This window comes from Sphaerodactylus townsendi, linkage group LG04 (genome assembly GCF_021028975.2).
Source record: "Sphaerodactylus townsendi isolate TG3544 linkage group LG04, MPM_Stown_v2.3, whole genome shotgun sequence".
Lineage (NCBI taxonomy): Eukaryota > Metazoa > Chordata > Lepidosauria > Squamata > Sphaerodactylidae > Sphaerodactylus > Sphaerodactylus townsendi.
The window spans coordinates 138955222-138979329 of record NC_059428.1 but is presented as its reverse complement, the minus strand read 5'-3'; the positions used below and the strand labels follow the sequence as shown (position 1 = coordinate 138979329).

Below are 24108 nucleotides of genomic sequence, written 5' to 3'. Positions count from 1 at the left end.
AGCGTGTTATGGATATTGTGGACTGCAGAAAAGAAAAGAAAGAAATGGGCCCTAGATCACATCACACCTGATCTGTCCCTAGAAGGTAAAATGACAATACTGAGGCTACTGTATTTTGGTCACATTATAAGAAGATAAGATTCACTAGAAAAGACAGTAATGCTAAGAAAAGTGGAAGGCAGCAGAAGCAGAGGTGGATTGACTCTATAAAGGCAGGACCTGAGCAAGGCTGTTAGAATCATAGAGTTGGAAGAAACCCCCCAGGGCCGTCAAGGCCAACCCTCCTGCAATGTAGGAACTCATAATCAAAGCACTGTTAAGGTTAGGACATTTGGGAGGGCAGGAACTCATAGGGTCACCATAAACTGGAAGCAGCCTGATGCCACATGAAGGACTGCGTGTTGACACAGAGTCCTTTGTGTTTCCTGGTTGGCACTGGGCTTTTGATTCTCAAGGGCAAAAAGTTTGTGGCGATCCCTTTGATTGCACGCAGAGAGCCACCCAGCCAGAAGAGGTTTCAACTGCAGGGGTGGGAGGTGGTCTGTTGTGCAACATGGGAACGTTGGGGCCTCTGCAAAGACCCACATCCAAGTGGTCTGTTATGCGAAGCCCAAGACATGCTCCCGTGCATGCGTGACACACGTCTGCGTGCTGTCGGCAATCCACACGAGCCCTTGCTGGGCTTTCTTGGATCTGCCTGTGACGGCCTGATGCACGTCAGAGAAACTGGCCCGTGTTTGCAGACCCTGACCCCAGCAGGACTGGGTTTAAATTAATCCACTTTAGCCCCTTAACAGCCATGTTTTTGGGATCTCTTGAGGACCAAACAGACACTGATTAGCTCAGGCTTCCACTTGGTGGGGCTTTCTCCCACAAAACTGCTTTCTGGGATTACGGTGCCTGTCACTGGGAACCCCGACATGGATCTGCCTGAGGTTGTGTGAAAGGGAGAAAGGAAGCTTCTGGGGGAGGGGCTTTGCAAAGGTGACAAGGAGTTGGCACCTGTGAAAGGCGTGTGTCCAAGGGCCAGTCCAAGAGTCATGTCTCACCTGTGAAAGGTGTGTGTTCAAGGGCCAGGCCAAGAGTCATGTCTCATCCCTGGTGTTCCGGGCAATTCCCTGCCTCAAGACCTTTGGGGGGGGGAGGGGGGAGAGACTACTTCACACCTGCCCTCCCGCCACCCTGGCCTGCTCCTTTCTCATCCTTCGGCCCAGCATTTCAACCAGGGACTCGCCTTGGCTCTTATTGCCCCCTCCTTTGCCCGGAGGAGACTTCTTTGGCGGTGGTTGTTCTTTGCAAGGCCCAGTCCAGAAACGTTGCAGCTCACAGCAAGGGGGGCAGAAGGTGGGCCAGAGCAGTGGGCTGGGGTGGGCACATCCCTCCAGGTGACTCAAACGCACATGAATGATTCAGGTGGTTTGACCACCACCCACGGCTGTTTCTCAGAAGCCAAAAGATACCTTTTGGGCCTTGCAGCTGCCTCTGGCCTTTTGTCAGCTAGCTAGTCCATGGGGGGGAGCTGTGATCCCCCCACCCTGGGCCTTCTCAGGTTGCAGCCCAATAGGCTTAGCCTCGCACTCCCTTAATGAAGGCGAACATGAACCCTGGCTCGACTGTGGCCATCTGGACACCCTCGGAAACAGGATCGCTGGTCCCCAGGGAGCCGCTTCCCAAAGAGGCGGGCGGCTGCAAGGCTCTGGCAAAGAGAGCACAGGTAACCGAATCCAGCGGGGGAGGGGGGGAGGCCAGCTACAGCATCCCTTTTGTCTCAGGCCCTGCAGGAAATCTCCCGAGGCAGCCGTCGCCTTCGTCTCGCCCACCCCTTCTTTGCTTCACAGCAGGAGAAAGCAGGGCCCGGTGGGGCTCGGGGCTACGGACCATGGCCAGCCGCAGCTCACCTGCACACCTGCGGGCTTGGAAGGGGGGCCATGGGGCCGGGATTCCGGACGACAGCCTCACCAACCTCCAGTGGCTCCAGGAGTTCTCCTTCCTCCCTGCTGACCCGGAGGCACCCTCCGCTTCTGTCCAGCTTGGGCCCTCAAGGGTCCTTCAGGGCTGCTACGGCCCAGCCAGCCCTCCAGCCGGAGACACAGCCGGCCAGGGGATGCCCCCAAGCACGGGCAAGTTCACCCCCTCCAGCGCCAGCTTCTGGCAGCCTCCCCTGCCAGCTCTTGGAACAGTCGACTACAGGACCAATGCCCGGGCGAAGCCTCCCTATTCCTACGCCACCCTCATCTGCATGGCCATGCAGGCCGCCCAAGGGGCCAAGCTCACCCTCGCCTCCATTTACTCCTGGATCATGGAGAATTTCTGCTACTACCGCAACGCAGAGCCCAGCTGGCAGGTGAATAACGGGCAGTCCGGGTGGGGCAAAGGGCTGCAGGGGGGTGGGGGGCGGGGTAGCAGTTTGTGTCAAGGTTAAGGGGCCTTGTGGGTCGCTTGCTGCCTCAGCAGGGGTGGGAGAGACGGCTGTGGCCAGAGGCCAGCCAGGAGCCGCATTGCTGCCTCCCAAATCCCTTGGGCTGGTTCTGCCGGAGACTTGTTCAGCCATGCGCTGGGCACCCATTAACCCACTCTGAGTTTGATTCCCCCTCTCCTCCACTTCAGTGGCAGGGTCTTATCTGGTGAGCCAGATTTGTTTCCCTGCTCCTCACCCGGACCCTGCTGGGTGACCAGTTGTCTCTGAACTCTCAGCCCCACCTGCCTCACAAGATGTCTGTTGTGGGGAGAAGCATGGAAAGGGTTTGTACACTGTTTTGGGACTCCTTACAGGAGAGGAAGGCAGGGATATCAATCCAAACCCCTCTTCTCTTCTTCCGATGGGAATGCAAAGTGGCTTATAGTGTTCTCCTCCACTTTATCCTCACAACAACCCTGTGAAGTAGGTTGGGCTGGCCCAAGGTTGTCCGAGGCTCTTTTTAGGAGAGAAAGGCCGGATATGAAGGGCACTTCTTCTCCTTTCCTCTTGCCCCCTGCTGCTAAGCCTCCTGTCTTTCTGTCTGTCTGCCGCAGAACTCCATCCGCCACAACCTGTCGCTGAACCGCTGTTTCCAGAAGGTGCCGCGGGGCAAGGACGAGCCTGGCAAAGGGGGCTTCTGGCAGCTCAACCCCCAGTTCGCGGGCAGGCTGACCAACGGGGGGACGCCACGGAAGCGAATGCCAGCCCTGCCCTCTGCTGCGGCTGCTGCTGCCGGCACCAGACGGGGGTGCCCTCGGAGGGCCAGAAGAGGCCAAGGCCCACAGGCTACACTTCGGAGGGCCGCAGCAGAGCTCAGCCAGGAGGCAGCCGTCCTGCGGGGCCAGCTCAGCTGGGCACTGGGGCTGGAGGGTGCTGATGCAGCTGCCAGCGAAGACCTGGAGCTCAGTGCAGCCCTCGACGGCCTGATCCCCCCGCCACCCCTCGGCACCCTGAGCCCGGCCCGGCCCACCACTCCCCCGGCCCAGCAGGAGCACGAGGAGGAGGAGGACCTGGTGCTGCGCTCCTCGAAGCCTCTGACTGAGCCGTGGGAGGAAGCCGGGGAGGAGCCGCCCCTGGGGGCCAGTTGGGGCCTGGACGAGGAGCCCGCCTTCGCCGACACCTTCCTGCTCGGGATGGCGCCCTGGGAAGCTTGAGCCATGGGGGAGCTGCTGCTGCCAGCCAGACCTGAGGGCCAGCAGGCGCTGTCGGGGGGAGGGGGGCACCCGCTTGGCTGGCTGGGGGCTGCTGGCCTACTCCGGCTGCAAGAAGGCGCGGCTGGTGTGGGGCAGGGGGGGCAAGTCCCCTAGTGTGGCCCCCGCCCCACGGGTCTGAGGCCCTGACTGACTCCCCCACCTTCCACTTTTCCATTTTTGTACAAAAGCCGAAGTAAAGCTCTTGGCAGCAGACCCTGCTTCCAGTAAACACAGGCAAGGAATGAAGCTGATGCTTGTTTGGGTTTTTGACACGAGGGGTGGGGGCAACACAGACCCCCCCCCCCGGACACACACACACACACACACACTCACACACTCTTGGCACTTTGCTCTGCATTTAATGTCCCCAATCGACCTCCTGGAATGCCCCCCCCGCCCCCGCATCTTTCCAGACTTTCCATGACAATAATCTGTCGCAAGATCTTGCGTAGGCCTCTCTGGGTGCCCGTCCCAGCCGAGCCTAACAGGTAAAACTCCCGTAGGAAGAGGAGTTGGGCCCCAATTGGCCAGGTGTGACATCCGGTGTCTTCCTCTGCTCTGCACGTGGGCTGCCCCTCCAGGCAAGGACTGCAGCTGGGGTGGAGGGGGCTTCCGCTTTGCAATTGCAAACCCTCCTGTTTGGGTTGTGGGTTCCAGGCGGGCCTCCTTTGCAGACTGGCCCCAGGGGCACCATCGCGACCCCTCCTGCCTGTGCAAGCCACAGAGGCGCAGGTCAGGTCACACAGGACTCGGGCACCACTCAGGGCAAGGCGGGCATGGCCTACCCAGCACCAGCCCCACCTCTGGGCCTGGCAAGGCGGGAGAAGCAGCAGCGGGGAAACGAAGCCAGCAGGAGCCCCTGGCACTGGGCACAGAAGCGGCTGACCTTAGGGGCACTGGGGCAAGGAGGATGGCCCTACCTGTTCACCCCAGTCCAGGGTGACCCTGCCAGGTTTAGCTTGATAGGACTGGGGGAGTGCTTTGGAGCAGGCCTTTCCTTGCTGGGGCAGGGCCACCTGACCCTTTCCCTCGACCAGGGGTCCTCAACATTGTGGAATTTTCACCCAGCACTGTGGAGCAAGTCTCAGCATGGCTGCTGTAGCTTCCCCTCGGCCACACAGTGGAGACCCTTGTCCTGTTGCAGCAGATGCTGCCAAAGCCCCTGTTTTTAAAAAAATATGCACACTACCAATTGGAAACCCTTGTGAGGGGAAAACCCCACCAAGTCCCATCCGCCTTCCAAAAACAAATGGTGGGCTCTGTGTTGTGGAGCCCAGACTTAGGCTTGGCCCGGCCTTGAGCCAGGAAAATCTGCCATGAGCAAAGCAACACCCTCAAAAGGCCTCAAAGGGACAGCTGAGCAGCGGCAAGAGCTGCAGGAGGCAGAGAGGGCCAGCAGGTGCTGCAAAAGGTCCCCTGTGCTGCTGCACATCTAGTTGCGTGGAAGCACCAGCCAGGGAGAGAATGAGTGAACACGCCAAGGCAGCCCAGCTCTGCTCCCAGCACTCAGGGGAAGAGGCAGGCGGGCAGGGCCGTGCCACCACAGCTGCCCCTGAAAACCAACCAGGGTGGCTTGGCTGCAGCCCTCAAAGAGCTGGCCCCACAATCAGCAAGAGAGTGCCATAGGTCCCGCCCTTCATCTAGGGCGAGAAAGAGAACAGGTGTGTGCTCCTCGTGTCCAAACCGTTCCCTGTACTTCATCATATTTGCCCCGGAAGCCAGCTTAGGTGAGAAGCCCCTCTTGGCCCTGCAGAAAGCCCAAGAGCCAAGAAGCCCAAGAGCCAAGAAGGACCACCAGGTCCAGCATTCTGCTCCCACGGGGGCCAACTAGCAGAAACCCACAAATAGGATGACTGCAGCAGCAGCAGCAGCAGCCTGCCACCTGTGGCCCCCAGGAGCAGCTCCAAAGATGCACGCCTCCTTCGCTACCAGAGGGAGCAGAAGACGACGAATTTGGATTTATACCCTGCTTTTCTCTGCCTTTATACCTTTAAGGCATAGGTGTCAAACTCGTGGCCCTTCAGATGTTGTGGACTACAGTTCCCATCACCCCCTGCCAACGTGATGATGGCAGGGGATGATGGGAACTGTGTAGTCCCTAACATCTGGAGGGCCGCGAGTTTGACACCTGTGCTTTAAGGAGTCTCACAGCAGCTTACAATCTCCATTCCTTCCTCTCCCCACTCAGACAGGCATCTTGTGAGGCAGGTGGGACTGAGAGGGCTCCAGCAGAACTGTGACTAGCCCAAGGTCACCCAGCAGGCTTTGTGGAGAGGAGTGGGGAAATCAAATCTAGTTCACCAGATAAGAGTCCGCCGCTCATGTGGAGGAGTGGGGAATCAAACCCGGTTCTCCAGATTAGAGTCTGCCGCACTTCACCATCACACCATGCTGGAGTAGATCTCCACCCTTCTGAATGGGCAGCCGACTGAGCCACTGGGGCACCCTGCGGTCAAGGAGTTGGCATCCACGACCTCCCCACCCACCCAACAGCCAGAGAAGGGAACACCCACCGGCAAGACACAGGAGGAGTTTATTCCTATAAATATAGAAACACACCCAGCCTTGGGGACGAGAGTTCGGCTCGGCTTCAGGAGGCCTGGAGGGGGGAGGTTGGCACCACCAGAGAGGGAGGGAGGGAGGGAGGCAGCAGGGCACAAGGCACGTCACGGCCCCTAGGCAGGGGAGGGGCAGAAAGGCTGGGGCCCGGGAAGGCTGCCCATGACCCCACACCGCTGGCCAACGCTGCTCTACAGGCTGAGGGCAGAGGCCCAAATGGCTGCTCTCCCTCGTCTCCCTCTCCAGCAGCCTGAGTGGAGGGCCTCAGACAGGCACAGGATCATGGTGGCAGCGCAGATGGGGGCCAAATGGGAGAAGGAAATTACGGGGCAAGCGGCCTCTGGCTGGAGCAGCACCTCTCTCAGCTGCTTGGCGCAAGATGGGCGGCACCTCTGCCATGAGCATCCACACCCAGCATCTGTGCCCAGGCAGCTAGCGCTCCAAGGGAAAGCAGGAGCTGGGGGCCAAGGGAAAAGGGCAGCAGCCATACAGCAGTAGGCACAGCCTCCCTCTCCCTGCCAGGTGAGCCCCCCCTCCCCCGCCCTGCACTGACCCCTTTTTACAGAGGTGCCCCACTGGGCAGAAGGAACCCTGTGGCAAAGCATAGGAAGAAGGGCGTGCCCACCCAACCGGAGGACTCCAAGCTGGTACAGCGGATGGCACGGCAGGCAGGCGAGAGAGGCAGGTGCTGCACCAACTGGAAGCCCCCTGGCCCTTCAGCAACAGCAGCTGGACAGATAATTTAAGAGGGACTGAGCCCTGCCAGCTATTTACAAGGGGGAGGCAGTACCAGCCGGACAGCTGCCAGGAAGAGCCTTTGGTCAACTGCCCAAGAAGCCAAGGGTGGGGGGGAAGGAGGAAGGTCCGGAGGGGAGGGGGAATCCATGCACATCTGCACAAAGACACACATCCTTCAGAAAGGGCGGGCCAAGTCCAACATGGGGGAAAACGCTGCCTGGCCAGTGGCACAAGAGCAGAGAACAGAGCGCGCGCAGAGCGTCCCAGAGGGGCAGCCGCCGTGGCCAGGTCTCACAGATTTGTGATGGGCCTGGTAGTCTGATTCAGGCGGGCCTCTGCCTGCTTTCCACGTGGAGGTGGGGATGGCCAAAGAGGGTCGGTGGCCCGGTGTCGCTGGTCCCACGGCTCTGGAGGATGTGGGCAAAGTCAGAAGACCCTAGAAAGGGGGGGGGAGAGGCACGTGGGACAAGGAACTGAGCCCCCTCCCCCCCGTAAGCCAGCCACGATGCCGGGTGCCTGAGCCAGCAAGGGAGGGTGGGTTCCCCATCCTGCCCAAAGCTGCATCCAGCCACGCCCCAGGACTGGCGGGTGGGGATCCCGTCCCCCAATTCTGCCTGCCTTTCGCCACCCCACCCCCTCCCCTCCCGAAAGACACCTGCCTGAACGTGCGAAGGAAAGAGAAGACGTACCAGCTTACTCCTCTATCCCAATAGAGCAGGAATCGGGGCCGAGTGCTGCCCAGGCAGGGTGGGGGAGGGGAGTGGGGCGGGGTGAGGAGGGGCAGACAGAGAGGGAGACGTTAGAAGTGATTGGGACCAGATGGGCGCATCCTGGCTTCCCTCGCCAACACCACCAGCCCTCTCTTGGGCAGAGCAGGCCTCCGAAGGGGGGCCTTGGCCTTCTCACCACCCCCAACCCTTCTTAAAAGATTCCCCCCCCCCCCCCCCAACAACTGGGCTTATTGGACACCCCGGCATCCCCTTGGCTGCCTTTCCCACCTGCTTCCATCCCTCCCAGGCTGTTCCAGGAGCTCCGGAAGGGCCAAGCCCCAGCGGAGCCCAGCGGCCTCTGGAACGGCCAGGAAGGGTCACTCTTGGGCACTGCCGCCCTCCTGTGCTCGGCTCCTGGGCCCCAGCCCAGCAGGGCAGTTGCACGAGGGTCAGTGGCCCAGAGAGGACCCTGCCGCGAGCGAGCCTAGCCCAGATGCTTCCCGGCCCCAGGGGCCTCCAGCTGGCCTGGCTCCTCAGCAGAGCTGGGTGGCCAACCAGCCCCAGCCCCAGACAGGCCCCAGGGGGGCCCCCGCTCCCTCCTCTGGGCGGCTACCTGGCAGGTACACGTCGACCGGCAACTCGCTGTCTGGGTTTGGGAGGGCGCTGGACTCGCTGGACTCGGGGCTCTCCTGAAGGATGTCCTTGCTGGAGGGGAGCAGGCTGCCTGCGACAGGCCCAAGGGAAGGCGCTCAGGCGGCTGGGGACAGCCAAACCCCCCCCAGCACCAGCCCGTCCCCATCCCGTCCCCGTCAGGCCCCCTTCTGCTCCTCTCCCGACTCAGTTCCAGGAGCTCAGTTCTGTCCCAGCTCCATCCAACCCAGCCCAACCGGCAGATCCTGCCCTCGGCCACACCTCAGCAACGATGCCACTCAATAACCCTCCCACCCAGAGAGGCAGGCCTCTGGGCTGGCCAGCCTCCCCCAGAAGGGTCAGGCCCACGCCCAGCAATTACCTTGCTCTAGCGAGACCACCTCTTCCGCTTCTTCCGCTGTCAGGCTCTTGAAAAGAAGAAGAGAGAGAGTTCACACAATTCCACAGGACTTCCATGGCTGAAAGAAGGAAAGCCCCTACCCCCACCTCCGGCACACTCCCCCTGCTGAAATCAGTCCAATCTCTTGGAGGATGCAGCGAGAGAAGACGTTTGGGCCACCTGACTTTGCCGGGAGGCTCCCGCTGGATTGCAGGGCCCCCAGCAGCCGAGCCCCGGATGCTTGCGGAGGCAAGACAGAGACGGCAGGAGAGCTCTGGACCTTCCGCGTGGGACGCCCACCGCTGGTGGCAAGATTGTCCTCCGCCCAGGCAGGAGGCATCATCTCGATAGGAGGCAGGGGAGGGGGAGGGGCTTGCAAGCCCCAAAGGGAGACCCTGGCTCATCCGAAGCAGGTCCGTGTTGGGAGATTCAGGAACAGAACGGCAGGTCAGAGAGCACGGGCATCCCCCCGCCCCCTCCCAGCCCTGCTGCAGCCCGATCCTGTCGAGGATCCCAAACCGTATTTTGAGCAACGGAATGCCGGAATGGCTTTTCCTCGCTTGCCAGTTAGTTTCGCTTTCCCGCCTGTTCTGCTCATTGGGCACCCGTGGCTTTTGCACTTGAAAGAGTTGCAGAGTCTGGGCTGCTTTGTTCTTGTGAGAATGAGGGGTGCTGTCCCCCTCTGGGGATCGGGACTGAGGGGAGGTGACAGGGAAGGGGCGGGAAGAGGGAGGGATAACTGGAGCTGTTTGGCCCCTAGTGTTCAGTTCTGCCAACCAAACTGTTACAATCAGCTTCATTCTGATGCTGTTACAGTCAAGGGAATTGCTTGAATAGGAAGTCTCATCATTGAACAGGGGCACCACGGCTCCCACTAGACAGTCCTCAGAGGGAGGGGGAGTCATCCTTCCAGTTCCAAGAGGAGAAAGGCACGGGGAACATTCCCAGGCAGGCAGGCAGGCAGAGGTGGGCCCCCTCTGTTTTTGCCCTGCCCCCAAACTGAATACAACACACTCACCCCCAACCCAGTAGGGCTACACTAAAGGGTTTCCCTCAACTCCTGACAGATTCTTCTGTTTTGAAAAGAAGAACTGGGCATCCCAGCTGCTCTCCGTATTTGCTATCAGGCTGCCGGCTGCCGGGATTAGATAGTTTGGTCGACTTGCGGCATCCGGCTATTAAGTAGTCTGTGTGAATCAGGCAAAAACTGCCCTGTAAAAACGGAGGGAGAGAAGCCACCTGGCGCTTCCGCTGGACCCAGCCCCCGAGCTTCCCTCTCAGCCTCTGCTGCCATTTATAGATTTTGGCTCAACTGCTGCGCCAGAGGTGAACAGAGATACAAGCATTTCATTGCACCGTGTGGATTCTGCTGCAGTAATAATAGCCCAGCTATGCATGTTAACACCACACTTGGAACACAGAGCAGAGATTAACTGCCTCCTACTTCAGAAAGCTTTTTTAAAAGCTTGGCTAGATGGTCTATGTTTGCTCACATCACTTCCATTAAAATGTCAATTCTCTCCAGGTTCCTTTTCCTGTGTATCTGTCAGCCTTTTGCCAACCAATGCCAGGGAGCGACACTGGCAAAAAAAATGCTATCAGACTTTGCTTAGGGTAGTCAGTGGTTCAGTCTAGCCCCAAACTGGCAGAGGTCTGTTATGGGTAATAATAAAAGGAGGGCCGCCCTCCCCCTGCGCTCGGGGGCGGCTCGGACGGGCACCACTGTGGTAGGACAGTGGTGGACCCATCAGGACCCATCCGAGCCCCTCCCCAAACCCCCGGTGCCTCCTCCCCTCCTCAGACTGCAGCTGTCTTTAGGTGCCTCCCCCAGGTCGGAGCAGGGGAGGAGGAAGGTGGGGGCAATTTTGCAGGAGGGCCTTGTGCCCACGATCATTTGGAAACACCCCCATCACACGCCCTGTCGTCCACCCCGTCCCCATGGGTGGTGTGCCCTGAATAAAAGCTATCCGCATAGATTGTGGGGGAGGTCTGTGGGTCCTGCTGCCCTACATTCCACATCTGCTTCAGAAACTATCCAAAGAAGGGTTTGAGTGACAGCCCGTTTCTTCTGCATGGGTCAGTGGCTGGAAGAAGCCCGTCCTCGCCAGCCTGATCCATTTTGAGAAATCAGAGGTTTCTCTGATCAACAATGCTGGAGACTAGGAGCTAAGTAATGTGGCAAAGGCTCTTGATGCAAAAGTAATTTAACATCGTAAAAAACCTACCCACGTTTCAGAGAAGCCAAGAAGATGAAACAGGGCCAAAACCTAGCCCCCCCTTCCTCCTCTGACTGCTGACACTTCTGTTTGTGGAAGAGGACAAGAGCATTCCTGGCTGCTTCGTCCCTTCCTGCGCCCTCCCCTGGACAGGGGAACCATTTCAGCAGACAGAAAAGCGACCATTCACACAGCAGAAGGCCAAATCTTTGCACCCACAGGATCAGGGCCTCACTTTCCATTTGCAGCCCAGTTCTAAGTGGGAGACCTCGATTTCTGACTGCGTAAGGAACGGGGAGGCTCTTGCCGGGCTCAGTTTTCCTGCATCGTTAACTTGAAAACTGACTGAGTCGGCTGAAGGGAAACAGATTTGGGCTGCGACATTTCTGAACAGTTTCTGAATAGACATCCTTTCCGGAATTGTTTTCCTTCCAGTTTCAAGTTGGACAAAACGGCACCAGCAACACTAGGCAAATCCTGGCCCCGCCATCCTGATTTTATTCATGTAACCGAGCATAGTTCCTGCGGAAGCATTGTCTCTTTCTCCCTCTGTTGCACGGCTGTGGTTTGGTTTTAATGCAAGGTGATTTTTAAGTGGCGGCTTCCCCAGGGGAGAAAGTCCCCTGCAAACCTTCTTGAAGCCCGCCTGTTTGTGGTTATGGCAGCAACAAGGAAAGGGCAGAGCGGCAGCACAGAAACCCAACTCGCCCCGATCCCCACATGGCCGCCCTGCGTCAAGCAAGGAGTGAACAGGGCACAGCGGCAAAAGAGCGCCCGCTCTGCCACCCAGAAACAGAACATGATAATCTTGCCCCTGCCAAGTGCCTAGGCAATGACGCCGGCCCGCCCACCCACCCAACTTCTGCCAATACACTCTAGGTAATTAGAAAGTATTGACTAGTAGTTAGTAGTTAGTTAATTTTGTAGTTTGTGGGACGCAGACAGATAGTTAGTTAGGTGGAGGTAGTTAGGTGGATCTAGGTATCTGGATGCTGGGGGGCAGATGGGTCCAGGTTGCCCCTCCTTTCTATAATTTTCTTCTTTTTTCCCCTTTCTTTCTTTTTCCCATCTGTGTTCTTCTGTCCAAACTGGCTTTTTGGGAGTTTTTTCCTGGTTATTGCTAGTTTTCTAGTTATTATTAGTTTTTTCTACTAGTTAATATGCAGTGCTACTGCCTATGCTGTTTAATAGGCATGGCTATATATTTACCTTCGGATTCCTTTGTATGGTGACGCCATCTGTTTATTGAATTGTTGTTAATTCATGGTAAACTGGTCTGAATTGGTTTAATTGTATTTATGATGTTTATATATTCTATTATTTCTGTACTGTATGGATTTTATTGGTATTATAATGTTGCTATATGATATTATGTTTATGATGTTATAATCCTATATTTATTGATGTGTTTATTGATGGTTGTTGTACAATGTTATGATTTATGATGTTATGTTTATTGACCCTATGTTATTGATGCATTTATTGATGGTTGTTCAATGTTATGTTTTGGGTGCTGTGTGGTTTCCGGGCTGTATGGCCGTGTTCTAGCAGCATTCTCTCCTGACGTTTCGCCTGCATCTGTGGCTGGCATCTTCAGAGGATCTCCAGCCACAGATGCCAGCCACAGATGCAGGCGAAACGTCAGCCACAGATGCAGGCGAAACGTCAGGAGAGAATGCTGCTAGAACACGGCCATACAGCCCGGAAACCACACAGCACCCAAGTGATTCCGGCCGTGAAAGCCTTCGATAATGTTATGTTTATTGATCCTATATTATTGATGCATTTATTGATGTTTATATATTCTATGATGTTATGTTTATTGACCCTATGTTATTGATGCATTTATTGATGGTTGTTCAATAAGAACATAAGAACTAGCCTGCTGGATCAGACCAGAGTCCATCTAGTCCAGCACTCTGCTACTCGCAGTGGCCCACCAGGTGCCTTTGGGAGCTCACAGGCAGGATGTGAAAGCAATGGCCTTCTGCTGCTGCTGCTGCTCCTGAGCACCTGGTCTGCTAAGGCATTTGCAATCTCAGATCAAGGAGGATCAAGATTGGTAGCCAGAGATCGAATTCTCCTCCATAAATCTGTCCAAGCCCCTTTTAAAGCTATCCAGGTTAGTGGCCATCACCACCTCCTGTGGCAGCATATTCCAAACACCAATCACACGTTGCATGAAGAAGTGTTTCCTTTTATTAGTCCTAATTCTTCCCCCCAGCATTTTCAATGAATGCTCCCTGATTCTAATATTGTGAGAATTATGTTATGTTTATTGACCCTATGTTATTGATGCATTTATTGATGGTTGTTCTATGATGTTATGTTTATTGATGTTGTGATGATGCTGTTGAGCACTGCCCTGAGCCTTTCGGGGGAGGGTGGTATATACATTAAATCTACCATACCATACCACCCACACCAAAACAAGATGGCAAAAGGCTGGGGGGTGGGTTGGGAAGCCGGTTCCACATACGCTTCCAAGGGGACAAAAAGCACCAGTGGCCCCTCCAAGGCTCAGCTGCGGGTGGCGCATCCTGGCACAGCTCAACCCCTTGGGGGGCGGGAGCAGGGAAGCGTTTGGCCCCTTTCTTAGGCAACGGTGCTGGCCAGAAGGATGGCTCCCCAGCCAGGTTTGAAGGCCTGGATCCAGGTGAAAGAGTGAGGGCCTCGCCGGATCCTCCCTTCCAACTGCAGGCATGACTAGAACTCAGCAGGGCCCGGCGGAGAGGTGCTCTTCCTGTGGCCACCCCCACCCACAGCCCCAATTCTGTGGGGCATCCAGAGACCCAGCAGCCACGAGTTTCCCCACAGTGGGCAACTGGCTGTTCTACCTTCATGGGGCAGCTGGTCTGGACAAGTGCCACCTACTAAGAGGACGGCCAGGGCTACGCGTGTGCAAGAGATATTCACCTCTGGGGAGTTGCTCTCGCACAGGATAAGCTCCGTCCCTCGCAGCGGCGGCTGCAGCTCAGAGTCTTCTGATAGCTTCTCCTCGTCTTCTTCGTGGATTGGTGAAGAAGGTGACCGGAGGGTGCTGCAGAGGGTAAGAGGAGGTTGGGAGCTGTGCCCTTGCAAGGGCGTTCGGGCCTCATGCTTGAGAAGCGGGGGAGGGGACAGCTACTGGAACTCAATTCTGTCCTCTCCTGACCAACACTGCAGGGTTCCAGCAGATACCCCTCGGACTCTGAACATGCATGAAGACGATCCCTTCCAAACCAGCCCCCACCCCAGGGTGGAAGTGGGCTCAGAAACCCCTCAGGCCCTCCTCATGGGGGCAGGAGAGCGGCAGAGTCCAAGCAAGGCCCGGCAAGAGCTGCCCCGCCACCCACCCTGAAGCACGGAGGGATCCTGGCTTTCTCCCGCAGGCCGCTCACCTGTCAGGGGATTTGCTGCGCTTGCTCTTCTGATGGCTGCTCTCCATGGCTCGGTCGAGCCCCACGAGAGGCCTTCCGGTCGGGGGGAGCCCGTCCAGCACCCCGGTGTAGGTGATCTCATCGTAGAGGGGAGCAGAAGGGAGGGAAGGCGAGGCAGAGCGCAGGCCGTTCAGCGCCTCCAGCAGGGAGATGGGCTCGTAGCCGGGAGGAATGTTGTCCGAACACTGTGGGGAGAGCGAGACAGGGTGCCCCCTCCTCACGGCTGGGTTTTCTGGCTCACCCTGGCTTGGACCTCCCACCCCCAGCCCGACCCAGGAACACCTCCAGAACCACTGAGCCTGGGGGAGGCACCGCTGCCATCTCATGCTCTTGACCCCCAACCCAACCCAGGGGCTCTCAAGATCAAACAGCAATTCCTGACCACGGGTGGAGCCCGTTCCCTTTTCGCTCTGCTATCTTCACAGCATGTTTCCTTGGCTGCCTGGTTCTGCCTAGTACAGTGGTGGTGAACCTTTGGCACCCCAGATGTTATGGACTACAATTCCCATCAGCCCCTGCCAGCATGGCCAATTGACCATTCTGGCAGGGGCTGATGGGAATTGTAGTCCATAACATCTGGAGTGCCAAAGGTTCACCACCACGGGCCTAGTAGGTTGACCATGATTCAAGGGGCCTCTCGCCCGAGGCTGTGGCAGGACTCCGCAGCAAAAGTCCCAGTCTCCTCAGCCACGGCCAAGAACCCCTGACGACCCACAAGGACACAAGCCCCCCTCAACACACACCACAGCTCGCTCTGCTGAGCCCACGGAGACGTCTCTGGGGCCCCTCAGTCCCCCTAGCTCAACCTCACTCGCTCTCAGGGGCAGCGGCTCACCTCAAGGGTCTTCCCCAACACTGGCAACATTTCCCCAATAAGCTGAAGGCAGCGACTGACTGTATCCCACCCCACCCTGCGAAGACCAAGGGCTGCAAGGCCGTTGCCACGAGACGTTGGCCTGGAGCGGCTCCTCACCGAGTGTTCGTCGTGGTCCAGCGTCTGCGCCAAGACGGGGCTGAAGGAGATGGGGGACAGAGCCCCGGGCTTCTTCCTCACTGCTCGGATCTGCAGCAGGGCCCGGAATGCTGTGAGGGAGGACAAGCGACACTCGGACCTTCGGCATCGCAAGGCTCCCGGACGGGACCACTGGCTTGGCCGCTGCCCAGGCTCAAGAAAGATCTGGGGGAACCTCGGAACCCCCCCAAACTGATGAGGAAAGACGGCTGTCCTGTGGTCAAGGGGAGCCCTGGACTCTACCAGCACGGACGGGCAGGGCTGAGATCCCTGTGAGCCACCCGTTGCCGTGTCAGGGCCTTCCGCCTCTCCAGCCAGCCCAGAACTAGAAACGGGACTGGCTTCCAGCCCTGAAACCTCCAGCCAAGAAGGCTGCCGGTGCTCATTGAACCAAGGAAGCAGAGCCCCCTGCAGAAAGCAGCTGGCACAAGAGGCCGCCTCCCCCGACTCACGCAAGCGGCAGATGGGGCAGTTGTTGGCCTGATAGCGCAGGGTGTCGGCACAGGAGTTGCAGAGGCAGAGGTGCCGGCAGGGCAGGATGAGGGTGTCCCGCAGGTCAGAGAGGCACACGACGCACTCGTTGCTGTTGTCACTGTTCTCGTCGTCACAGGGCTGCAAGGAGGAGGGACCTTCCCTGAGACCTCTCTGGGGCACCGCAAGAGGCAGCACGCATCCCCTCCCCGAGCATCAGCTCCTCCACTGTCACCCTTTGCCTGTTTCTGCTCACGTTCCCCATCTGCCTGTCAAACGTATGCACTGCCCTGCCTCCTCCCAGGCGTCCTCTCTCCTCTCCTCCCCATGTCATTCTCATCATTCCCCTGGAGGGGAGGCCAAAAAAGGTGTCCCCTACTGGGTCCAGTGAGCTAATCGCAACACCCCACTGGCTCCTGCACCCACCCCGAAACAGCAGCGAGAGACGGGGCAGCCCCTGCCGTGCATCCTCTGCTTCGGAGGGCATCTAGCAGATCAAGGCTGTGCAAAGGGGCTCCCCCCACCACTCCGCGGCCTTCTTCCAGCCTCCAGCTCGGGGGCCGGCGGCCGCCTCTCCTCACCTTCGTCTCCTGGTTGTTCTTGTTCTCGATGCCATAGATCTCCTGAAGCAGGTAGCTGACTCGATCCACCTGGGAAGGCAGGGTGGTGGTGGTGGAGAGAATGAGACGTTTACATCCTCCTCCCATAAGCAGATCAGCCAGCGGTACCCACAGACAAGTGACCCACGGAGCCCTTCCGCCGACCGCCCTTCATGGAGGTTCCCTTTAAAAATTCCATTCCCCCAGTCTCCCACCCCACCCGTCCACCCGAGGCACACTTTGCTCAGTTGTGATTTAGCTCCCTGCAAGATCCTTTGTGAAGCCAAAACAGACGTGCTCAGGGGAACCCTCTGAGGGCAGACCAATCGCTGGGGGAGGGGGGGGGGATGTCCGGGGGCCTCCCTGGAGAGGCACCTAAAATTTCAGCCAAACCAGGAACTGACCCAACGGGAAGTCTGAAGCTGCTGTTTTAAATTTTGGCTCAATGGTTTTTATGTGATCTATTCAACAGGTTTCGTTGCCACTGAAAGCTGCCAGCAGCTCCGTAAAAAGGAAAGGCAGCTGATAAATATTTTAGTTCAATCCGTCAGGACTTACAATCTGCTTCTGCTTCAAGGGCTTCACTGAGAAACTGCCATCGACGTGCTGCAGGGCCCCCCCAGACAGAGAGGAAGGAGATCAGCACTGCTCCACAACACCGGAAGCCCCCCCCCATCCCCCATCCCCCATCCCCCACCCACCCCAAAACACTGATCCTCAGAATCACGGTACAGATGCACTGAGCCCGCAGGCCAACAAAGCTCGCTTCCAAGCTCAGAAACCGCAGCGGCTGCTGGTTTTCCATTTGAAGGCTGGGGGGGGGGGGGGGGGGGGGTTTGAGAAGGAGGAAAGTCACCTGGCAAGGAGGATTGGCTACAGCTGGGGGTACTTCCCTCTCCAGCGCTCCAGCACCTCTGCCCGCCCCCCCCCTCCAAAGACCCAGCTGCTTTAGGGACAAGGTCAGTGCTCGCCCTGCCTTCAGCTCTAGGGGAGGGCTTCTGAAGTCCCATAATATACCCCCCCTCCAGAACCTCTCTTACCTTTTCAAAGGCAGCCAGGAGAATGTGGGCGTGGCCCGTCACTTCCACCACCACTGGAAGAAAAAACACAGGCCGAGGAGAATTGTGCCAGCTGAGCGGGAAGCCCGCAGCAGCCCCGACATGGGATTCCCATCATCACAAACGGAAAGCGAGAAGGGCCTGCACAGATCTTCCCCTTCTCCCACCTCCCCAGCAGCCCAGGCCAGCCAGGAGGGGAGGGAGACTAGGCTCGATGGCCCTGCGGGACCCAGGCAGACGCGGCGTTCTTTGCTGCACCAGGCCATCAGTGGCCTCTGCATTCCCGTTCAGTTGCTACAAAAAGATCCCCTGTCACGACAGACTGAGAGAGCTGTGGGCATTTCACTCTCTTGCACAAATGAAGCGCTTGGATCGTTTGCAGTGGCACATGAGAACAAGCGCACTGTGACTCACGGGATGTACAGTCCTCCATACGGGGTCTTCATCCCGGTTCAGACAGGCCACTCTCTGAGGATAAAGATTCTCCCCAGCAAGCCTCCCCTCTCAAAGGTGCCCTGAGCTCTCCATCGCACGCTCCCTTAGCTGCTCATGGCCTTTCCCCACAGGCGGGGGGGGGGGGGGCACAAGTGCTCTCCCACGGGCATCCTCTGCAATGCTCCCCACCCCCACAGACCTAGTCTAGAAGAAGAAGAGTTTAGATTTATACTCCCCCTTTCTCTCCTGTAAGGAGACTCAAAGGGGCTGACAATCTCCTTTCCCTTCCCCCACCCCAACACCCTGTGAGGTGGGTGGGTCTGAGAGGGCTCCGAAGAACTGTGACTAGCCCAAGATCATCCCGCTGGCGGAGTGCACAGACTAATCTGAATTCCCCAGATAAGCCTCCACAGTTCAAGCGGCAGGGGAATCAAACCCGGTTCTCCAGATTAGAGTGCACCTACTCTTAACCACTATGCCACACTGGCTAGGAAGCCGTGGGCCTTCCGCAGCAGGCTGGAGCATAGGGCACATCCTTGTTGAAAGAGGTGCCTTTGGAGCCCCAGACCTCCCCAAGACAGGAAGGGGTGGCTCCGTGGCCTCGCCATCTCCGTGCACTCACACTTTCTGAAACTGAATCATGACAGAGCCCCCCCTTCCGCCAGCTTACCATCACCTTCATCCACCACCGCTTGAATGACGACCGGGAGCACGCCACGGTCCAGGTCAAAGTTCAGCTGGGACACAGGGGCAAAGAGAGGGCGTCAGTCGTGGAGGCAAAGACCCGGGGCCAGGAACCCAGGGATCAGGGCTGGCCACAGGCAGCCACACCAGCAGGGCCCAGGGGCAGCCTTTGTTTCTGGCCGGGAGGCTAGGCCCAAAGAGCCACTCAGCACCAGCCACTCTCTTTCCCATCCCAAGATTCTGAAGAAAACCCACCCAGGAGCCACGCCCAAGCCACGAGAGGCCAGAAGAGCAGGCGAGTTACCTCATCCTCCTTCCAGTCGGAGAAGTCAATCTTGAAGGAGGGCAGCGAGAACTGCTGGCTCACCCCACGCTTGTAGTGAACGGTCTCCGACTGCAGGGAGGGGTTCTTGGTGCTGTAGCTGCAGGGGGCAGAAGGAGGCTCCGGCTGGACGTCGCTCTGGGCAGCCCCCTGAAGCCAGGCTCCGGCCCTCGCCAGCCCTCAGGCGAGCACAAGCCAAAGCCCACTGAAGTGCTGGCGCACACGTACCCTCCCCACCCCCCATCCCACCAGACGCATACCATCCCTCACCCCCCATCCCACCCCCCGAGGCCTCCAGGCTCCACCCGTGACTGGGCTGAGATGATCTCCCCATCAGGGAAAAGACCTCCATCAAGGAAGCTCTTGACAGGCAGACGACCATCCCCCTCCCCCACCCCCAAGGTTCCAATAAATCAGAACCCCCACCCCCCCACCCTGCATGGTGTCCATGAAGAAGAGGAGGAGTCTGGATTTCTGCCCTGCTTTTGTCTCCAGTAAGGAGACTCAAGGGGGCTTCCAAACTCCTTCCCTTCCTCTCCCCACAACAGACCCCTTGTGAGGTCGGTGGGCCGGAGAGAGTTTTGAGAGAACCGTGACTAGCCCAAGTGGAGGAGGGGGAATCAAGCCCGGTTCTTCAGACTCCTGGAGTCCGCTGCTCTTACCCACTGCACCACACTGGCCGGGTGTCCCAGCACTCACCGACCCCTTTCCTAGCACCCACCGAGTCTTTTTAGGAAGCGGGTGGGCGCAGATGGGCTCTTGACTGGCTGTACAGACTATGCAACTGAAGGAAAAACGTGTGTGCGCATGAAAATGTTTTAAAGTGATATATTAATATTAAAAGGTAGCATTTCTACCGGAAATGTTGAAGAGTCTCTGTTAAAGCTATGCCTGACCTGACATTTGGCAGCGGCCGCCGCCCCGCATCAGCATTGCAAGGGTGCCCTCGGGGTCGAAAAGGCCGGGGACCCCCGTGGCAAACCACCCCCTGGTGCGAAAGGCCTTCCGGCACTTACATGGCCATGCCGCTCACAAACTCCTCCGTTGCCTGGCAGTAGATGGTGATGGCCACGCGGGCGTCAGCGTCGAAGGTGAACTCCAGGCTGTACGAGGCTCTCTGCTTCCCACCCTCCTCGGTGGGGCTATCGGCATCCTCCTTGTACCTAACGCAGAGGGAGCAGGAGTGGGGGGGGGGCTCTGTTTAACTCCTGGCTGCCTCGCCTGGGCCAAGAGTTCAGCTCCTGAGCCACTCCAATCCCTTTCTATGCTTCTTTCCCATTCCTCAAACATCAGGGCTTGAGGCCTCACCTGACACCCCTGGACTCTATTCTTCAAGACTGGGTGGGGATCGCCCCTCCTCATTGCTGCCACATCTTCACCTGCCCAGATGCCTCTGGCCCTTTCTCCAGGGGCCGTCATTCCACACAGCCATGGCCAGTGGGTCCCACAGGTGCCAAAGACAGCAGCGCCCTGCGCTCCCGCCTGCAGAGCCACACATGGACCCTCTCCTCCATCTTCACACAAACACTCTGCGCTCCACCCAGCCTTTCTGGCGCTTCCCCTGAACCCCACAACCTCTTCCCTCTATCCAGCAGCATTCTACTGGTCAGGTCTTTTGTCTCCTCCTCCCCCCTGCTCCCCACATGTGGCTCTTCCTTAAATCCAGGCGCTGGCTTCCAGCCCACCCTTGTGCTTCCAAAGCCTCCATGGTTCCTTCCCGGCCGCAGATATCCTCATAAGGGACCCCCCTGCCCACCCACCCCACCCCCCCCCAGCCAGTTTCTGTGTGGCTTGGAAGGCGTGCTTCGGCTCAGCCCTCACTGTCTATCTTTTCTCAGCCAGCTGGCCTCCTCCCTCTTCCCACACCGAGTGCTGTCTGAATCCGACTGGTCTGCCGCTGGCCTTTCATTCTTGGCTGTCAGGCCAATGACAGCGCTCTGTGACTCGGGCCTTCATCTCACTGACGCCAGGCTCCAGGCCGCTGAAAGTGGTCACGTCATCCCCCGACTGGCAAAAAGCAAGGCAGCTTGAACCCTCCTTGTCTGCCCGCTGCACAGTTTATTGACATTCCCTTTTGCTATGGAGTTATTATTTACACTCCTGAGAATGTTGTCCCACCCAGGATCCGAGCTGTTTCTCCCTCGTCCCTAGTGTCACAACTGTGGTGGGAAACTCCTCAGAGCAGAGACCTGCCTCCTTGTAGTAAGTAGAAGCACCACAGCCGTCTAACGGACATGAACAACTTACACAAGGTCTAGGGCAGTGGTTCTCAACCTTCCTAACGCCGCGACCCTTTAATACAGTTCCTCATGTTGTGGTGACCCCCAACCCTAACATGTATCCATTTTACAGATGGAGAACACTGATGCAGAGAGTCTTAGGCGATCCCTGTGAAAGGGTCGTTCGACCCCCCCCAAGGGGTCCCGACCCCCAGGTTGAGAACCACTGGTCTAGGGTGTTGTGGGTTTTCCGGGCTGTCTGGCTGTGTTCCAGTAGCATTTTCTCCTGACATTTCGCCTGCATCTGTGGCTGGCATCTTGCTTTACTGCCATCAGATCCTCTGAAGATGCCAGCCACAGATGCAGGCGAAACGTCAGGAGAAAATGCTACTGGGACACGGCCATAAAACCCGGAAGACCCACAACAACCCCCTAGTGATTCCAGCCATGAAAGCCTTCGACAATACATTACACAAGGTCCCTGGACTGCAGCAGAATAGAACCCCCAACGGAACTCTTGAGACGAGGCTCCCTGCCTCACCAGAACAGCCAGGACGCTGTGTCTGCCGTACCTGACCAGGCGAAGGGAGTCTTTGCGGATATTCACCAAGCTCCGCAACGTCTTCACCGGCTCGTGAGGTGCTGGGGTTACGTAAGGGAACTGGAATAAAAGACCAGGAGCCATTTTGAGTAAAAGACAGGCCGAGGGAGACGGGCAGCCCAAGAGTCATCAATGAGTCCCCACCAAGGCAGCCCTTTCCCCACTTGCTTCAAAGAGGGAACTTGTCCAGAGGCGAGAGACAAACCCAAAGGCTGAATGGCAACGGAAATCAGCGCACCTCCCAAAGGGAAGCCCACCATCTTGACGTTCCAATGGGCATTGTGGGGGACACGTTCTAGAAATGATTAGCTTTGCTGGGATTACAGGAAATATATTTTGTACTTCCTGTTCCCTGAAATATAGCAATCAACAAGCCAAGGCAACGGGGAGGCCTTTTCTTTAAACAAGCAAACAAAGGAAAAAGCAAGTGAAATGGCATCATTTGTTTTAAGGAGGATTAAATCAGATGCAGAGAATTTGAGGGAGAACTTGGCTGCCTCCCCCACCCCCACCCCCATTCCTTCTGGTGGCAACTAAGCTCCCGCTTTTTACTTCAGAACGCTCACCTGGACCGGCCGGTTGCCAAGGAAGTTCAAGTCCATGTTCTCCCCAAAGAGGTACCCCTCAGGATGTGGAGTGTCAAACTTCTCTCCTCCCATGAAAAAGTGGCTGGCAAAATAGTTGCCTGGAGAAAGGGGGTCAAAAAGCCATTGGAAATACCCCAACGACACCCATGGGGCAAGACAGCGGAAGCCACGAAGGTTGGGTTGAAAGGTACTGGGAGGCCAGTGGGCCCAGAAGCTGAGAGGCTTAGGGCTCCTGACATGCCTGAGATCTGCACCACTTAGCAGGATGTTGGGGGCAGGACACCAGTGGCAAGGCCACAGATGGGTGGGGGTCAGCACAGGAGACACAACAAGCAGCCACAGGAGTGGGTCCCTCCACATCTCCCTGGGGCTTTGTCCTTGCACAAGAAAATGCTTTTTCTATTATGAAAGAGGTGGCAATCTAGACTGGGATGCATCCCCAAGGGGGCTGGGGTAGGGGAGGTACCCAGCCAGGCCCACCAACCGGGCCGGCCCCTCCACCTGAGCCCTGGAGCTCTCCAAGAGGCTGTGCAGAAAAGGGGACGGAGGCATCCTGGGCCCGTTCCCAAAACAAAGCAACCCCAGAGAGCCAGAGCAGAGTAGAAGGTCCACCAGGATCTGAGAGAGCCAGGTTCGAATCCTGCGGTCACAAATTCACCGGACAGCCTTTGGCCACTCCCAGCCCAAGCGACCTCATAGGGTTGTTGTGAGGAGAGCGGTGGAAGAGCAGAGAACGACGCGAGCAGCTTTGGACCCCCCATGGGGGAGGAAAGCAGCGAGCGAGCTCATCCATGAGTGACACTCCCCCCAGCGCCCCTGGCACAGGTTGGGTAGCTGATGCCGAGGGGTGGGGCAGGCACAGCAGGGCGGAGGCCGTGGGAGGACGGAGGGAATGGGGGCTCGCTTGGTCACCATTCAATGCCGTGTTTCAGGGTTGCCAACCTCCAGGTGGGGCCTGGAGATCTCCTGGAGTTGCCCCTGACCTCCAGGCGACAGAGGTGCTGGGGAGGGGGGGCTCTCTGGCGTCACCCCCTCCCAACTGGAGATGGCAGCCCTCGGCCAGAACCCCCTCTTTTTCCCCCTCGCGGGAACGGGGTACAGCGGGGGCTTCGGGTCTCTCCCCCCGGGCGGGGCTCACCGGACTTGGGCGGGTAGCGGTAGGCTGAATTGGCCTGGATGTCGATGTCCTCCACGCCGGCGATGCGGCGGCTGAGCAGGGAGCCCATCGTGGCGGCGGCGGCGGAGGGGGACCGGAGGGCCAAGCCAGGCGGGCGTCGCACAGGCTCCGTAGCTCAGCCCAGGCCGCTCGCGCGCGGGGCACCACGGGAAAGCGAGTTCCTCCGCCCAGCGCCGGACACGGCAGCGCCCACCCAAGAACTACAACTCCCAGAAGGCGGTGCGCTCGGCTGGGAAAAACAAGCGAGGAGGCGGAGGAAGGCGACACAACGGGCGGGAGCGCGGGCTGGAGTGAGCGGTCGGGGGCGGTCGGTGCGGAGGAGCAGATGCCGGCGAGGCTGAACGCTCCTGAAAGGGCGAAGGCTGCCTCGCCCATTGCGGGGGAAGGGGGAGTGTGCCGGTTAGGGGATTATTGCATTATTTACCCGCTTTCCTTCTTTTCTGTTGCTGCATTTAGGACGGGAGGCGGTGTCGCATTTATTTTTTCTAGATCAGGCTCAGAGGTGCAGGAAGTTTTCTCTGGATTTGCTGCAATTCCTCCTTAAAATTAAGAGTGACAGATGTGTCCAGAAATACAGGATAACTGTTGGTGGTCTTGCCCTAGAAGATTATGGGGGATGC

The 24108-nt window shown here is 58.0% G+C and overlaps 2 protein-coding genes across 6 annotated transcripts; one reads left to right on the top strand and one right to left on the bottom strand.

The window, feature by feature from the left end:
- Positions 1-1367: 1367 nt before the first annotated feature.
- Positions 1368-3885, top strand: LOC125430622 (forkhead box protein J1.2-like). 2 transcript variants are annotated; one of them, XM_048492652.1, is made up of 3 exons: positions 1368-1714; positions 1839-2344; positions 3013-3885. In XM_048492652.1, exons 2-3 carry the CDS (start codon positions 1880-1882, stop codon positions 3610-3612), a joined length of 1065 nt encoding a protein of 354 aa, XP_048348609.1. In that variant the 5' UTR covers positions 1368-1714; positions 1839-1879; the 3' UTR covers positions 3613-3885. The 2 variants fall into 2 exon arrangements, with proteins under 2 accessions (XP_048348609.1, XP_048348608.1); XM_048492651.1 differs by having other exon boundaries at positions 1368-2344.
- A 2280-nt stretch (positions 3886-6165) lies between these two features.
- MGRN1 (mahogunin ring finger 1) lies at positions 6166-23634 on the bottom strand. 4 transcript variants are annotated; one of them, XM_048494306.1, is made up of 17 exons: positions 23450-23633; positions 22291-22409; positions 21696-21784; positions 19921-20067; positions 18887-19004; positions 18569-18635; positions 17446-17498; positions 16964-17011; positions 16388-16456; positions 15788-15947; positions 15297-15406; positions 14285-14508; positions 13821-13944; positions 8671-8716; positions 8272-8382; positions 7638-7649; positions 6166-7384 (listed from the first exon to the last, which is right to left on the bottom strand). In XM_048494306.1, the coding sequence occupies exons 1-16, from the start codon at positions 23535-23537 to the stop codon at positions 7642-7644; spliced, it is 1581 nt and encodes a 526-aa protein (XP_048350263.1). In that variant the 5' UTR covers positions 23538-23633; the 3' UTR covers positions 6166-7384; positions 7638-7641. The 4 variants fall into 4 exon arrangements, with proteins under 4 accessions (XP_048350263.1, XP_048350262.1, XP_048350261.1 ...); XM_048494305.1 differs by having other exon boundaries at positions 7638-7682; positions 23450-23632; XM_048494304.1 differs by lacking the exon at positions 7638-7649 and having other exon boundaries at positions 17446-17495; positions 23450-23634.
- Positions 23635-24108: the final 474 nt, after the last annotated feature.